Raw genomic sequence first — 15,448 nt, forward strand, 5'->3', positions numbered from 1 at the left:
GGTTCTCAGTACCTACACGGTGGCTCACAACCATTGAAAACTATTTCCAGGGCATGTGATGCCCTCGCCTGGCACATCTGGGTACCATACACGTACAGGGTGCACAAACATACATGAAAACAAAACATCATATACATGAAATAAAAATAATGTTTTTGTTGTTTTAGTTTTTCAAGACAGGGTTTCTTTAGTAGTGTTGGCTACCCTAGAACTAGCTCTGTACACCAGAGTGGCCTCAAACTTACAGAGACCCACCTGTCTCTGCCTCCTGAATGCTGGGATTAAAGGCATGGGCCACCAATGCCCTGCATGGTTTCTAAGTGGAGGTTACGTTCTATCTTCCCTCACACCCCACCCTAAGGATGAGATAAAACCAGAGTAGTGTGAGTAGATACAATAAACATTTGAAAACATATTTCTCTCACATTTCAACTAGCTGATTCCACTAGCAACGTACAGAAGCCTCTAGGACTTGAAGCGCCTTCTTAATTATTTTCTATTTCAATGTATAATATCCCCCACTGAGAATAAAGCTAAGTGGTCTTGGTAAAGAATTTATTTTGAGAACTAAATGAAAAAGAATGACTTAGAAATAAAAACAAAAACAGTCATAAGAGATGGTGTGAGCAAGTCTTAATTTCCTGGTGTTTCCACAGCTCAGTGCACAGACAAAACATGCTCACTGTCCTGTTTGGATGGCAAAGTCGCTTTTCTAAATGAAGATTTTCCTTTTTCTTCAGTACCTGAATTTTTATCCCAAGCCATAAAGTTGCGACTATTTTTCCAACCACATGGATTTGGCAGCTGTAACCCTCAGCTGGCCACCCGCTCAGTGACTGAAGGAGGTTCTTCAGAAGTAAAACCAATAAAATCTCCAGATTCACAGGGCTGGCGGAGGGCACTCTTGTAAAGCCAAGAAGGGACTTGTGAATTAGGCAAAGAGAAAAGGCACAGGATGAATAACAAAGAAGAAAATGTATGCTTTCTGTGGATCTGTGGGAGTGTTCACATTTAAATAGCTCTCTGAACATTTTTAGTTAGACTCAAACGGGAAAGTGAATGCAACAAGATTTTTCCATATCCACTTACAAGTGGACACTAGACATGAGAACGGCATCTGTCCAGCAGAGTTCAACGACACCTCCAATCCACAAGCACCCCACATATTGAAGAGAGCTGTAGAAAGTTACAGATGACTGGATGTAGTTCTTTGAAAATGCTGATTGGAATTTTCCATGTGTGGAGAGTCTAGAATATAATGCACCATGCAGGGTCATGTTATTTGTTGTGGTTTGAATCTTTAAACCTATATTTAGTTTGTTGTCCAGAAGTCTCTGTGCATTTACAGTTCTGGACTAAGTGTGGCTGCTTCCAGGATGCAGCTGCCCTTTGGAACCTGGCTGCTTAGCGCACGAGCAGAAGGCGCAGGGACAGGAGGGATGACGAGTTTCCCCATTCTGCTCCTACACACACAGCAGCAGCTCTCACCCACAGACGGCGAGGAAAAGGCAATGCTGTTTGTCACTACGGTTTATGTTTATAGTCTCCCATTATCTTTGGAGAACACAGTCCAGTGGACACCTGAAATTAGGAGAGCACTAAGGACTATGCACACTGGAAATTTCCTCTACATGTAGACCTAGAGCAAAGGTTGGCTGATAAAGTGGGTTCAGTAAGAGACTGAGAAGGATGAATGATCAAATGAAGGCATTGAAACAATTCGTTTCAAGGAAGGTATGTGAGATTATCTTCACCGTTCTCTTAAAAAAATCACAGCGTATCTGAACTGTTGGCATCACAACTATTGCCCTTTGGGATCATTGTTAAGTAAGAAATTGACTACTAAACACAGACGTGTGATACACTGGCAGTCATCTAACAGCCCAGAGGACTAGCACATAGCTCACAGGCAGAAGTGAATAACAGGTGCCATGGACAAATGTATTCTCATCCCAGGAAGGGCAGGGCAGGATTCTGGAAGGTTTCACCACATCAATCAGAATAGCACACAACTGACAATTTATGAGCTGTTTGCTTCTGGAATATTTTCAAGTCTCATTTGACCTCTTGTAACTGAGACCATGGCAAGGCAAAATGGGCAACTGGGGGACTACTGAGTCCCAACGTATTCGTGCAACACAATTTAAAGTTCTAGAAAATATTCCTCTCAACTTACAAATAAATAAAGCATACTTCAATTTAAAAGACATCCCAATACCCCATTCAGAAACCTTCCTCTCTCCATATCCCTTCAGGACCTGATGAGTGACCCATTGCACACACCCATTAAGGAAGCTCATTGTCATCGAGTGCATGACCAAATGGGGAATATGGGAATAAAGACCTTAACAGGGGTGTTCCACTAAGGTAAGGGTACAAGCAGAAAGGCTTGTTCCTTCAACACCATAATTATGTATACTAAAATAAAGATAAGACTTGACCAGAACCTCTCCTGCTCCTGAAGAATTTGTTGAAAAGGACTTGATTTTAAATTCTCTTGGGTCTCACTTTGAAGTTTAATACATATAAATATGCAAGTGCAATGTTTAGATGGAATTATATTGAACCACAGTCTTAAATTTATGTAATTTCCCTAAAATACATTGTTTAATAGATCCTTAAAATGCCTAAATTTCTTCAATTGTAGAATGTCGCTTGGGGGTAAAAAAAATTTACAACATTTGAAGATTAAATGGTTTACTTACAGTCTTCATTGCTGGTATAATCATACTATCTGTTTCCCTGGTGAAATTTGGACTCAGACAGATCCGAGTTCAAATCCCAACTCAACTACCTAATAGCTGTATATGACTAAAGAAGTTCCACTTCTAGGTCTTGGCTTGCAGGTCTGTGAAACCAAGAGAATGTCTAATGTATACAATTACTATTAGACCTAAATGGCCACATGTATATATGTGTGTGTCCAATATCAGATCCATTGATACTTAATAAATTACATTTTTAAAGTTCTATAAGGTCTAGCAATTTTAACAATATAAATCAATAAGCTGTTTATCAAAAATAAATAAATACCTGGATATGGAGGTGCACCTGCCTTTAATCCCAGCACTGGGGAGGCAGAGCCAGGTAGGTCTCTGTGAGTTCAAGGCCAGCCTGGTCTACAAAGCAAGTTCCAGGACAGGTTCCAAAGCTACAGAGAAACCCTGTCTCAAAAAAAGAAGAATAAAGGAGGAGGAGAAGAATTTGATAAAGAGAATCTTGTATATGTACATAATTGAGTTTTAGAGAGAGAGAGAGAGAGAGAGAGAGAGAAAGAAAGAAAGATATGCTGGCATATGTACATGTTGGAAGGGTGTCGTACAAGCAGAGGCCAGAGGAGGACAATAAGTACCCTGTGCTACCTCTCTCTACCTTATTTCCCTCAGGCAAAGTCTCACTAAACCTAGAGCTAGGCAGATCAGCAACCCTCATGGACCAGAGGTCCTCATTTCTTTCTTTCTTTCTTTCTTTTTTTTTTTTTTTTTGGTTTTTCGAGACAGGGTTTCTCTGTGGTTTTGGAGCCTGTCCTGGAACTAAGTCTTATAGACCAGGCTGGTCTCGAACTCACAGAGATCTGCCTGCCTCTGCCTCCCGAGTGCTGGGATTAAAGGCGTGCGCCACCATCGCCCGGCCAGAGGTCCTCATTTCTTTGCCCCCGACAGTGTTAGGTTTACATATACACATATGGCCAAGCCTAGGTAATGAGATCAGAAACCAGGTCCGTCTTCATGCCTGAACAGAAAGAGGCTCTTATCCTCTGAGCCATCTCTCCAGCCCCTACAATGAAATTTTACTCAGCCTTAAAGAACAAGTTGTGCCAGGAAAATGGATAGAAATCATCGTTTAACAAAAATGAAGTAGACTAGAAAATACAAATAATTTTCTTTATGTGAAAGCTTTAAAAAAATGAGCTAGAACTCATTTAAAGCTATAACTTTAAAAAATGAGAGAGAACTACGGGGGAAGAGGAAGGAACTGTTGGGTCAGGGACAAGAGAGACAAATGGGGAGGGAGTGGATATGATCAAAGTACATGCTAAGCATGTATGAGGAATAGTGAGCAATGCAGACATGACGGATGAGAATGACTTGTCTATGCTGAGAAGCGGGAAATACAAAAGTTTCTTTGAAAATTCATAGTAAACTTAAGATTTAATGAAAATTATTTAAGTACATATACTTTGCTTTCAGCAATGTACTTGTGTTGCCACTTCCACTTATTCCTTATAAATTATTTATTTTCAAAATTTAAAAAGCACAGATGGGAAATATTATGCAGCTATAGTAAAAAAGATCTTATACTCGGAATCACTTTCTTTTTTTTTTTTGGTTTTTCGAGACAGGGTTTCTCTGTGGTTTTGGAGCCTGTCCTGGAACTAGCTCTTGTAGACCAGGCTGGTCTCGAACTCACAGAGATCCGCCTGCCTCTGCCTCCCAAGTGCTGGGATTAAAGGCGTGCGCCACCACCGCCCGGCTTTGGAATCACTTTCTAGGGCTAGGACTGTCTTGCCAGCATGAGAATTTTGGTCTCTCACTTAGCAGGTTCATTTGGCAGCTCAGGTCTCAAACTCTGGATTTCTAGTATAGGAACTAGACTTTGTACATATAGAGATTACTCAGTTACTACTAAGGTGATAGCAAGAACAGAATAGCCTCCTACCCCATGAATGGTAGATCAGTGACCATTTTACCAAACAAGTTAAATTACTTTGTTTCAACTACTCTTGAACTTGGTTCATTAGCTTAAAGCTTAGATTCATTGTATAGCTACTTAGTATTCACAAATACAATGGACGCCAGCCGGATACTATATTTAAACATTAATTACCCAGAGTATAGCCAAAGCAGACTGAACATTTTGTTTATTATGGGGTTGAAGTGAAATTCCTTAATATACCAACAGTTGCCTTTTTAAAAACACACAAATGGTAAGTTGGTGTGAGGGTTACAGTCAAGACAGGGTATGATTGAAGTTTACAAATAGCTAAAAATTAATTTAGAAGGTTTATATAATGTAAAATAAGTATTCTTTTAATTAAGAGCAAGTTTAGAAAGGCAAATTAAAATGAAGCCCAAATACAAGGCCACCTCACTGAATTATTTTAATAATCAACAACTGTATCTTAGTAAAATTTCCTTTTCAAAATCAGTGTATTTTCCCCCAAGCTCTGTAGTTTTATCTACACTGGGGATGGCTGGTCTCTGAACTCTTTGCATAAAGAGGTTTTTGGGTAAGAAACCTTCCACAGACATGAAAATGATACTCTATATACTCTTAGACTTACAACTGATACATTCCCTTACAACTATGAAATGGTATCAACTGAAAACATGATCTTTTAAAATGATTTTCTGAAGATGTTGTTCTAGAGTCCAGTTAGGCATTTTCATTTGTCCATGACCTGTCGTTTTCTAAACCTTAAGAAATAATTAAGAACTAGGCCTTTCTTCTTTCAGATCATATTTGAAACTGGGTTGGTTCAGAATGTGTATGTGGGGGAGGGAAAACTGTCTGTCTAGGAAAGAAATTTGATATAGTTCAAAAGTACGCCCATCAATTAGTAAACCTTTACTGTGCTATGGAATCCTACAAGCATTTGCAGAGAAGTAAGTGTATATGAAAACAGAAGAACGGGTATAAAGACTATCAGTTACTCTGGTTCTAGGTTAATGATATCTAAACGTGCGGAGATGAACTTGTCCTACGACCACTATGACACTACTAACCAGCAATCTTGTTGACAGGCTAGATTCAAGCTAAAGCAAGACAGCATCCAAGCAACTGAAGTTCTCGAGAACTACTGACACTTGCCATTTTAACAATGTAACTTTTCAAGCATAATGGGGTTTGGGGATATAGCCATGGACTCCATATGGAAACCCATCAGAGCAAAGGTTCCCCGTGAATGGAGTGCATGATGCTTGGTGGATGTTGTTCAGGCAACCCTGGCCAAGAACTAATACATGGTAATTGGCGGGGGGGGGGGATGATTTAAAAGGATATAAGTATAAGACAATGCTTTAAGCAGCAATATTCTATTTAGAAGATTAAAAACAAAGCTAGGGGAGCAGTAAGGGAAGTAGACAACCTAACAAAATGGCCAATAAAGCTTGGATACTGTAAAAAGAATCAAAGCACTCTTGAATCAAGGCATTTTAAAGGTCAAATAAACAGCATTGACTTTTTCCCAGAAGGGAAACCATTAAATATACTAATTTTATTTGTTTCTAGGTACCAATGATTTTGGAGAAGTAAAACAGAAACAGGATGAATGTCTATGCAGTAAGATCTCAACTCAGTGTGGGTTTTTAAGTTCATCCCCCTTTCCTCCAAAAAGAGGCAAAGACAACACCTCTCAAATGCAAAGGTGAATGAGGCTATTATGGAAAGAAGAAGAGGAGGTCCATGGAGCACATGGGTTAGTAAGCATGTGGGTCCCTGGTGCATCTCTAATCCCAGAGCTGTTTAAAAACAGCTTGTGTACAAGGCACTATTTGTACAATCTGCTAATATAAAATAGCATTTATCATCTGAAATTATTCAGTGGCCTACTTTGTTAATTAACATGTTTACATACAACAACTTCCTTTACAGATCTAGACCACTGGCTGGGTGAGTATTTCATTACTGTTGGCTTGTAAGATGTATGCTTTTGGAAATTTTAATTTAAAAAAAATGTTTAAGGTAAAGAGAGAGATTTGATATGTAGTGTTAGGAGAATCGATGATTCATTGCCTTGGTTAGCTAGATATTTCCATTTGATTGCCAAATTGAAAAAGTAAATTCCAGAATTAATAACAGAAAACAGAATTCTAAAAATGCAGAAACACCGCTCATTGCACCAATGTTTTTAGTCTATTCTCATGTAGAATAATGTCAACCCTCAGGAGGGCAAGGGCGCATACAGATCCTGTGGCTCTTTCCCAAACCGAGACCGTTATGGAATCCAGAGTAAGTGAGAAAGTGCCAGCGGTCCAGAGACAGAGAAGGTTGCCATATAGCAACCCTTCCTTCTGTGCAAGTGCTCAGAGGAAACTGGAAGACCACAGAACCCGGTTTAGAGATGGTAATAATCTGAGGTTAAAAAAAAGAGAGAGAGAAAATGAACTGAAGACGGCTTTTGCTCTGCTTGATCAAAGCAGAGGAAATCCATCCTGCTCAGGCATCTCCTCCCAATGCAGCAAATTCAGGCAAGAGCTCCGAGCTGCAAACTGAGCTTGGAAATGGTGCAGGGGAGTGATGGGAAAAGGGAGGATGAAGTTGTCAGTTCTAAAGGCTGATGATTCTACACAGCGCTGTGAAGCGGGGAGGGGACGGGGACAACCGGAGGCTTTCCATACCTTTCTTTTCCGCTCCATTCGATCCCTGGGGATTTTCCGTTGTTTTTTTCTCTCTCTCTCCAGATTTTTTTCCTTTTCATCCAGTTCAGCCTCTCGAACTTTTTTGATAGAAGCAGCAGCGTGAGCCATTTTTGCAGGCGAAATCAGCAGAGGATCACTTTCCACTCCCCAGCAATACAGGTGATTTTGCTGCTATGTGGAGATGTGATTTTTCCCAGCAGAGCAATGGCTGGCAGCCAGAACACTCACAAAATAATCCAAGACGCCCACGAGCTAGGTCATAATCTTGCTCCAGCCTCTGCAGCACCCATAATTCACTCGAGTGTCCCCCAGGTTGCCAGCCGAGCCCCACAGTAGCACACACCTACACACAGGCATGCACAGGTGAGCACCCAGGTTCAGCAAAGGTCCCAAGGGAGGGCGGGGCTCTGGACCCGGAGCTCCTCAGCAGTTGGGTGGCCCCGAGCACAGACCAGCATCCTAATAGTTGCAAAAGCCTTCCTCAGGCTCTCATCACCAGTTGGAACGGTCTTGGGGGACTCCTCCAGACAGTCTGTCTTCAGACCGGAGCCAGGAAGAGGCCACCTCGTTGAAAGTCCTAGGGGGTGGGGAGTTCGCCGCCGCTTGCAACCACACCTCTATGCAGGGCGAGAGAAAATGGTGCAGTCTCGCTAAGGACTCGCCGCCGCCGCGGTTGCTACGGGCAGCACGTGACATGGATCCCTGCGTCTTAAATCTCTCAGCCCTTCCCTTCTCCAAGGTACATTTCAAAAAAAGAATCAACGCTGTGGGGCCGAGAGGAGAGGAGCAGAGCTGGGAGTGACTCTTCTCTTACAAGGCAATGAGGGGAGAACGCGTCTGAAAAGGACTGGGAGTAGCCCGGGCTTCCTGATGCGGTTTACAGACACACGTGAGACAGTCTTAGCAGCATGCTTAGGCAAGGACTCAAACCCAGCTGTATGCCAGTGAGCACCGTGGCGTGGTTATCCTGACGGGCAAGGGTTGAGGAAGTCAAAGAGGAAAACGGGTACCCGGAAAACCATCTTCCATCTCTCCAAGAGGCGCTCGCATTGTACCCTCGGAGGCGCCTTTGTAATTCGCAAAGGTGTTTTTACCCACACATTAACATGAAGAGCAACGGAATGAAATTATGTAAAATTAGAGTTTCTGGATGTTCTCTTACATAGTCAGTAGGGAAATACAGTAGAAGACAATGTATATTATTATTATTCCCAGGAGGGAGCGAAAGAAAGAAGACAGAGAACGTCACCTGTAAACTCAAGATGGAATTCTCCAATCACATACACTGTCTAGTTTTCAAAGTTTGTTAAAATCAAGGACTAATTGACTACTGAGAATAGCACTCACTTCTCAGTGTCTCGTTTTCAGCTAGACAGTCTCAACGCTGTTAATCCAAGTGGATTGTCAAGGCCCTTCCTTTACAACCTTCATGTTTTAGAGGAACCGTTACGACTACTATAACAAGTGAGAGAAAACCCATATAATATGATTCTACATGTAACCTGTAAGTAGGGGAAAAAATGTTCAGGGCTCTTTAAAAATGTTTATAATGAAACCCATCACTAAGCTAACTTAAAATTTCAATAATAAATGATGTGTTTATGTTGCTAAATAAGACTCCAAAGGTCTCAATTTCTCCAATATGTGAAGAGAGTACAATAGTGAAGTTTTTGCTTTATTTTTTAAGAGAAAATGCTAGTTTAATTTTTTTTGTACTTTGGTCTTACGTGTTTTAGCTTATATAATGTACAATTTTGTTTCCTATTTGAACTCAGTTGAAGGCAGTGGTTGCTAAACGCAATATGTGATAGTAGAGAGACTTTAGCTCTTCATCTGATTCAAATGTTGTTTGGAAGCAGAGAATTACACTTGCAGTGGGCCATGCTGTATTAGTGTTGTGGTGGTTCCGGGTCAACCAGCTTACAACAGATTAAGTCGAGGGAAGGGGGGGGATCGGCCCTCTTACGTAAGAGGAGCATCATCCATTTTGCACCCCACAGCTGAGAATTCAGATCCACAAAACACAGAAAACCTTACCCACCTCATCATGCCTTCAGCCCTCCTAACCCTTCCCGGGAAAGTCTTTCATATATTGGCATAGAAACACGCATGTTTATCCAGGCTTCTTGGGAAGTTAACATGCATTTGGGGGAAGCTAGCTATCTCCTTGGCAAAGTCCATGGTTGTCCCCTAGTTATATCACACTCCATACATGCCCTCTACTTGGTCATGAAATCAAATCCATCACTACTCGAGGGTACTTCTGGGAAACAGCAAGAACTCAGCACTGGCTGTCTCTGGTGCCATCTGGCATTCCTTTTTCTTATAAATCCTCATTTTTAAAAAAGGTTTATAGCAAGCAAGCCACACCTCAGGCATGGATGTTCTTTTAGCTTTATAATTCGAGTCCTGATGGGATGTGGTTGAGCCTCCTGTAGTGATCTTCCCGTTGGGGAGGGTGCCTGGGGATTCTTCTAGGATGCATACATCTCTTCTGCTGTTTCAGTAGGGTCTGTTTCCACCATCTCAAACACCCTCTCCCTTTTCAGACTTCTCAGTAGAAAAGCCAAAATCACAACATGGCTACAGCAGAAGGTGAACAGCGCCTGTCGCCAAAACCATTTGCTTATTTCATTAGCTCTTCAGAAGCTCACTGCAGACCCACTTGGAAAATCAGCCAGCAGCAGTTTCACTATGTGTTTCTCTTATACCAGGAACATGTCACATTTTAAAGCTTCGATCTGATGGCTAAAAGCAAATCTCAGATATAGTTAACACTTTAGCCCCCTGGACTCTTTCAACTCTTATACTCTGTCTCGTCAAGAAAGAGCATGATCAGATAGTCATTAGCTTGAGTGACAGAGACATTACAGAAAGAATTGTATTGGCCAGGTCTTTAAAACCAATATTGACACAATTTTGCTTACGTTTTTCCTGGTTATCTTTGCATGTGACACAGAGAAGCAAAGGTACTGGGTATTTGCAGATGCAACTGGAAGGCAAATAACATTCTAGATAGCTTTCCTCAAGACACCATGCAATAACAGCAGGAAGGTTACGCCTCTGTCTTGACTGCCAATCCACCTCAGGGAAAGGAAGCGCCGAGAGAGCCACCAATTTCCAGTCATAGAACCAGAAATCTCAGACAGTTTAGCAAACATACTTTTAAGTAAAACTGATCCCAAGTCCTTTTTGTGTGTGATATTTTCATTTATCTTTTTCCCAACTAGGAAATGCATTTTTATTTTATTTTACTTTAAATTGCTCCCAAATGAAATGATTAGCAGAAGGCTATCCTTTCAAGAAAGATTCGACATGCCTATACAGTGCTATCTACCTACAGCTGACTTATTCAGCAGTGAAAACTGTTGACTTCTTAAAGACATCCCTTCTTGTTGCCTTGCTATTGTTCAACCTTCTTTATCATTTCTATTTGGGTGGGAAAAAAATCCCTCAATTTTCTTTGGAAAGGAAGCAATGCACACTCACCAGCTGACCTCTGCATAGACAGGGCACCAGGTTCCAGTCCCAGGAGCTCACAGCCATTTAAATGATGCATACACCACATTAAATGGGATCTTCCCCTCAAGCCTCCAGCAGAGATACAATACTGGCTGCATTTTGAATGTGTACCAAAAGCTGATTCCTTCCACAAAGCATCTTGACCGGTAATGAGAAATGCTGGTGTCTTGCCTTCAAAGGTGAGGAACACACGGTGGCCCTGTCGTTTACATTTGAGAAGCAGACTTGAGAGACTGCCCTTCAGAGAGGGCATGCTTCATTTTGAAGATAGGAGAAAAGCAGCCATTTGCTGTCCTCACTGTACAGCAAACCATTGAACAGAATCCAAAGAAAATCCTCTGCAACATCGGGCATCAAGTAAGGGCAGCGTTCAATATCAACTGAGCTGGCCATATGCAACTTAATCCCTTATCTCCCTCCTCCCTCTACAGCTCCACCCAGGAGAAGCAGCCATGCAACTGAAGAGAATAATCACTCTGTACAGCCCAATTGTGGGAGGCAAGGGGGTGTCGTGAAAATGAGCTGGCTAATCAGATGATGTTGATGATGATGATGGTGATGATGTGCCCACTTGGGCTGTGATCCAAGAGCTGATTCTTCACAATTTCATGGTGCTAGTCCATCTTTGAGAGTCTGTGTGTTTTCGGCAGATGATGAGTGATTGCCATAAGACAAAGCAAACTGAATGACTTCAGCGACGCATCACCTTCGATTTGTTTTACCTGAAGTCAAAGTCAGTTTTGATAGCCCAAGACTACTATGGTACAAAGTTTGTGTAAGGTCACATGACCCAAGAGGTACTACTTTCTTCTATTTCTGCCCAAGGAAAGAAGCAAGGACTCCAGTCTAAATCAAGGATGGAGAAGCAGCTGATTCAGGCCCATTACCATCTTGCCTCAGAAACATTCCAAGTTACACAGCACATTTCTAGCTAGTGACATTCATCAAAAGACAAGGCTGAATGGCTTCCCCACCTAGGCCTTTCTACATAAGGAAGATAAAGTCACACAATCTGGGTCATAGACAGTTACCATTCTGTCACAACAGACCTCTCTCGGCTCAGACCCTAACACTGGTTTCCATTAAAGGCTAGAGCTAAGTCTGTAAGGGGCAGAGGGAAAGAGAAAGCCAAGGAAGCCACAGCTTGGAAGGAAAGGAGATTGCTGGGCAAAAATCCTTGCACCTTCCCAAGCTCATCTCCAGTGCTAGCCCCTCAGCCACAAAGTGTGAGCCTCAATAGACAAGGAGCAAGCTCCATCTGTTTGTGGGAACAGGCTTCCTAATTAACAGTGTGTGTGTGTGTGTGTGTGTGTGTGTGATTTGACCGTTGATAAATTTAGCAAACAGAAACAGTTACAAAGAGGAAATCATTCTCTTTCTTTCAGCTTACACTGAAAACTTGGGAGTAACCATATAATTTTTTCCCCACTAACATTCTTTAAAATTGAAGCCTTCTGGCTGCCCTCATCTCATTGCTGTGCAGTCTCTAGCTGTGCCTCTGTCTTTAATCAAGCACCGTTCCAGGAGGCCCACAAGGAGGCATCTCCATCCCTCCAGAGATGAGCACCCAGCCTCTCCAATCTCTTGTGAGCAGAGCTCATATGCAGATCTTGGACAGGATGCTGTTTCAGAGTTTTTAAGCATCTGGACTCAAGTTTCAAATTACTTATAAATATCTTCAAGTGTTCTCAGGACTTCTCTCTTCCCAATAACGACATCTTACTCTATGACTCAGAGACAAATAAATATCCATAAGTAAATATAAAAAGATGTGCTGATTCTGAATAAAACTGTGACGGTGATTGTTAAAGGGCTGAAACTTTGACGTGGACCTCAACTCCTGTTGGAGATTTACTGTTACACCTGTTTTTGGTTTGTACACGATTTTTCTAAAAACTCTGGGGTTTGTTTTTTAGCTGTTTTGTTTGACCAAATAAAAATCACTGGGGCTGGTAATATATAGAAGCTCTTGGCACACAAGACTGGTGACCTGAGTTTAGTCCCAGAGATCTGCAGCGGAAGAAGAGACCTAACTCTAGGGTCTTTTCTGATTTCCACATGCCCAGATCCCCTGTCTGTTAAAAACCCAGGCGCACTCCTGTAATCCCAAGACTCTGAGGAGAAGACTAGTGGATCCATGGCACTCACTAGTCAGCCTGGTTGACTAGACCAGCCCTAGGCCAATGACAGAATGCCTCAAAACAAAAGCTTTTGAGGAATGATACTCCAGGTAATTCTCTGGCTCATACAAATATGCTCACCCCTGTATTCACACATCATAGAAAAAAAAAGAATAACTTCAGCATCTCAAAGGAAGCTATTGGTAAGGAAAAGAAAACAGGATCAATACTTGTACATTTCACGTTTATAAGTCAATTCAAAGTATTATTTGGATAAATGGCTTGCAAGATCCTCCAAAGAGAAAAAATTACATGGAGCAAAGTTATTTTTAATTTTTATTATTTATGTGATATGGAAGTTGTCAGATATGTTTTACATTTTTGTGAAATGTAAAATTGTAATATTTAAAACCCACTAAGTAAAGAATAACTGAGTTACTGCGCTATATTTTATAGAACATGAAGTATAACCAACCCTCTAACAATATTCTTCCAGAAAACAATTAATTGAAATATTTCAAACTTCTTCAAAATTAAAAATATGAATACAAAAATGTAATCTTAGAGTATGTCTGAATCTCCTGAGTTTAATATCAACTTTATGGTGATGTCACCAGTCTCTGATGTTTTAATCCAAATCTCATATCACTAAAATATGGACATAAATATTTTCAACAATTTTAGGAAAATAATTCTGTATCAAATAGATTCTCAATCTAGTAGAAACTCCAATAAATGTAAAAGATTTATTAAAAATATGTTTTAATTACACAACCACCCCTAAGCAGTCTCCTTGAAGGGGATTTCTCTACTGTTGACACCAGAAAAATGGCATTCTGTCACCTGGTCACTTTTGCCTTGTGGAAAAGACAGTCATATCCATGAGGTGCTAGGAATGAAGATATGAACATGTCCATTAGTTCTGCTTCTGGGTTCTTCCACAACCTTTTTTCCCTCCCAGAAATGCTTCCAGATCCACTTTCATTTCTTTAGTAGGTAGAAGATACTCTTTTTCTTGCAACCATGTTTAACTTACAATGTTATCATTTCTGGTTTTTTTAGATATGACAATTGTTTTTATGTTACATATTTTATGTGAATTCATATCCCATATGGAAACCAAAACTCAAGCCTTTTTTTGGAAATTACGTTTTCTGAGAAAAGCATCCTTGAATCTTTCTAATTAATAATCAAGACACAAGCACTAACATGCATGGTTTTTCCAGCTACTGGGAGAAAATCAAACAACATTATTACCGAAAACTAGAAATATAGAAGAAATATAAATAACGCCTTTAATCAGGTTTTTGCTTCACGTGAGTGCCTGTAGAGGCTAAAAGAGGGCATATGATTCCCCTTGAGCTGGAATTACAGGTAGATGTCAGTCACCTGATGTGGGTGCTGGGATTTGAACGTGGGTCCCCTAAAAGAGAAGCAAATTATCTCTTAACCTCTAAACCATCTCTCCTGTGCCCTAAAATGCAAACAACTTCTTAAGATCAATACATGGCTAACATGATAATTAGGGATTTCTGAGCAAGACCGAAAGAAAATGGAGCCACTAAGAGATGAGCAAGCACAGACAGTGTGTTTGTTTCCTGGGTGTATTTCCGTAGCAAATGTGCACTTTCTGGGGAAAAGGGCAAAAACCAATAGCCAGTATCTACACAAAGTGCACAGCCAGGTAGCAAGGCCCCTCCACAATCACCCGACTGGGAAGAGAGATTTTCAGAACGAGGACACAATGAAAGGCAGCCATCCCTCCAGCAGATCAACCACCACAAAGCCAACCTGAAGTCCCTGCACATCTGCTTGCTCTGAAGGGGTTATTACCATCCACTCCCAGAAATTATCGGTTTAAATAACATCTTAAGTACAGTGATCAGTATCCAAAATGACTGGTTGTGGGGCAGGGCAGGGCAGCAGATCTGTGAAGAGTGCCAGTATTTGAGTATGGACAAGACACGCATCACATAAGCGACACAGTTCTGATTCCCAAAGTGGGGTCACTCAAGGAGGAAGCTAAGGCATCTCAGTTCCTGGAGTGCAGACTGCTTTAGTGAGCCTTTCCCTTCACTGTTTTTAATAAGCTACACAACTTTCCATAGGAACAGAGAACAGTATCATTAAACCTTTAAGCAGCATGAGGATTAAGTGAATGGTGGAAGCGATATGTACTATGGCAGAAAGTCTTTCTCTTAATAAAAGCTTTAATAATGATACAGTAAATCTTCATTATTTATAGCTGCCTTTTAACCCCATACTGCTCTGGGAAAAGAGGATACCACGGAACACAGAGCCATTTGGGCTCTTCTCAAGGATCATGTGAACAGCAATGGGAGGCAGGCTTTGCAAAGCTGGGCAGGAGGACTCTCCAAGACACCTAAAGGAGGATGTGACAGCTTTGTCATAGAATACTGTGATAGGCAGGAGACAAAACTCACT

At 41.2% G+C, this 15,448-nt stretch overlaps 1 protein-coding gene across 50 annotated transcripts in view; it reads right to left on the reverse strand.

The window, feature by feature from the left end:
- The window catches only part of Ank2 (ankyrin 2), a 532,749-nt gene that overhangs the window by 218,630 nt on the left and 298,671 nt on the right, over positions 1-15,448 (reverse strand). For 2 of the 50 annotated variants that reach the window (XM_057793932.1, XM_057793922.1), the window contains exon 1: positions 7,341-8,147. The exons of 45 other annotated variants lie outside the window; for them this stretch is intronic. In XM_057793932.1, the coding sequence (XP_057649915.1) occupies positions 7,341-7,469 (129 nt within the window). In that variant the 5' untranslated portion in view covers positions 7,470-8,147. Of the gene's footprint in view, positions 1-7,340; positions 8,171-15,448 lie in introns of those variants that run through there. 3 more of the 50 variants (XM_057793900.1, XM_057793926.1, XM_057793924.1) reach the window with 3 other exon arrangements.

Source organism: Chionomys nivalis, chromosome 18, assembly GCF_950005125.1.
Source record: "Chionomys nivalis chromosome 18, mChiNiv1.1, whole genome shotgun sequence".
Classification (NCBI taxonomy): domain Eukaryota; kingdom Metazoa; phylum Chordata; class Mammalia; order Rodentia; family Cricetidae; genus Chionomys; species Chionomys nivalis.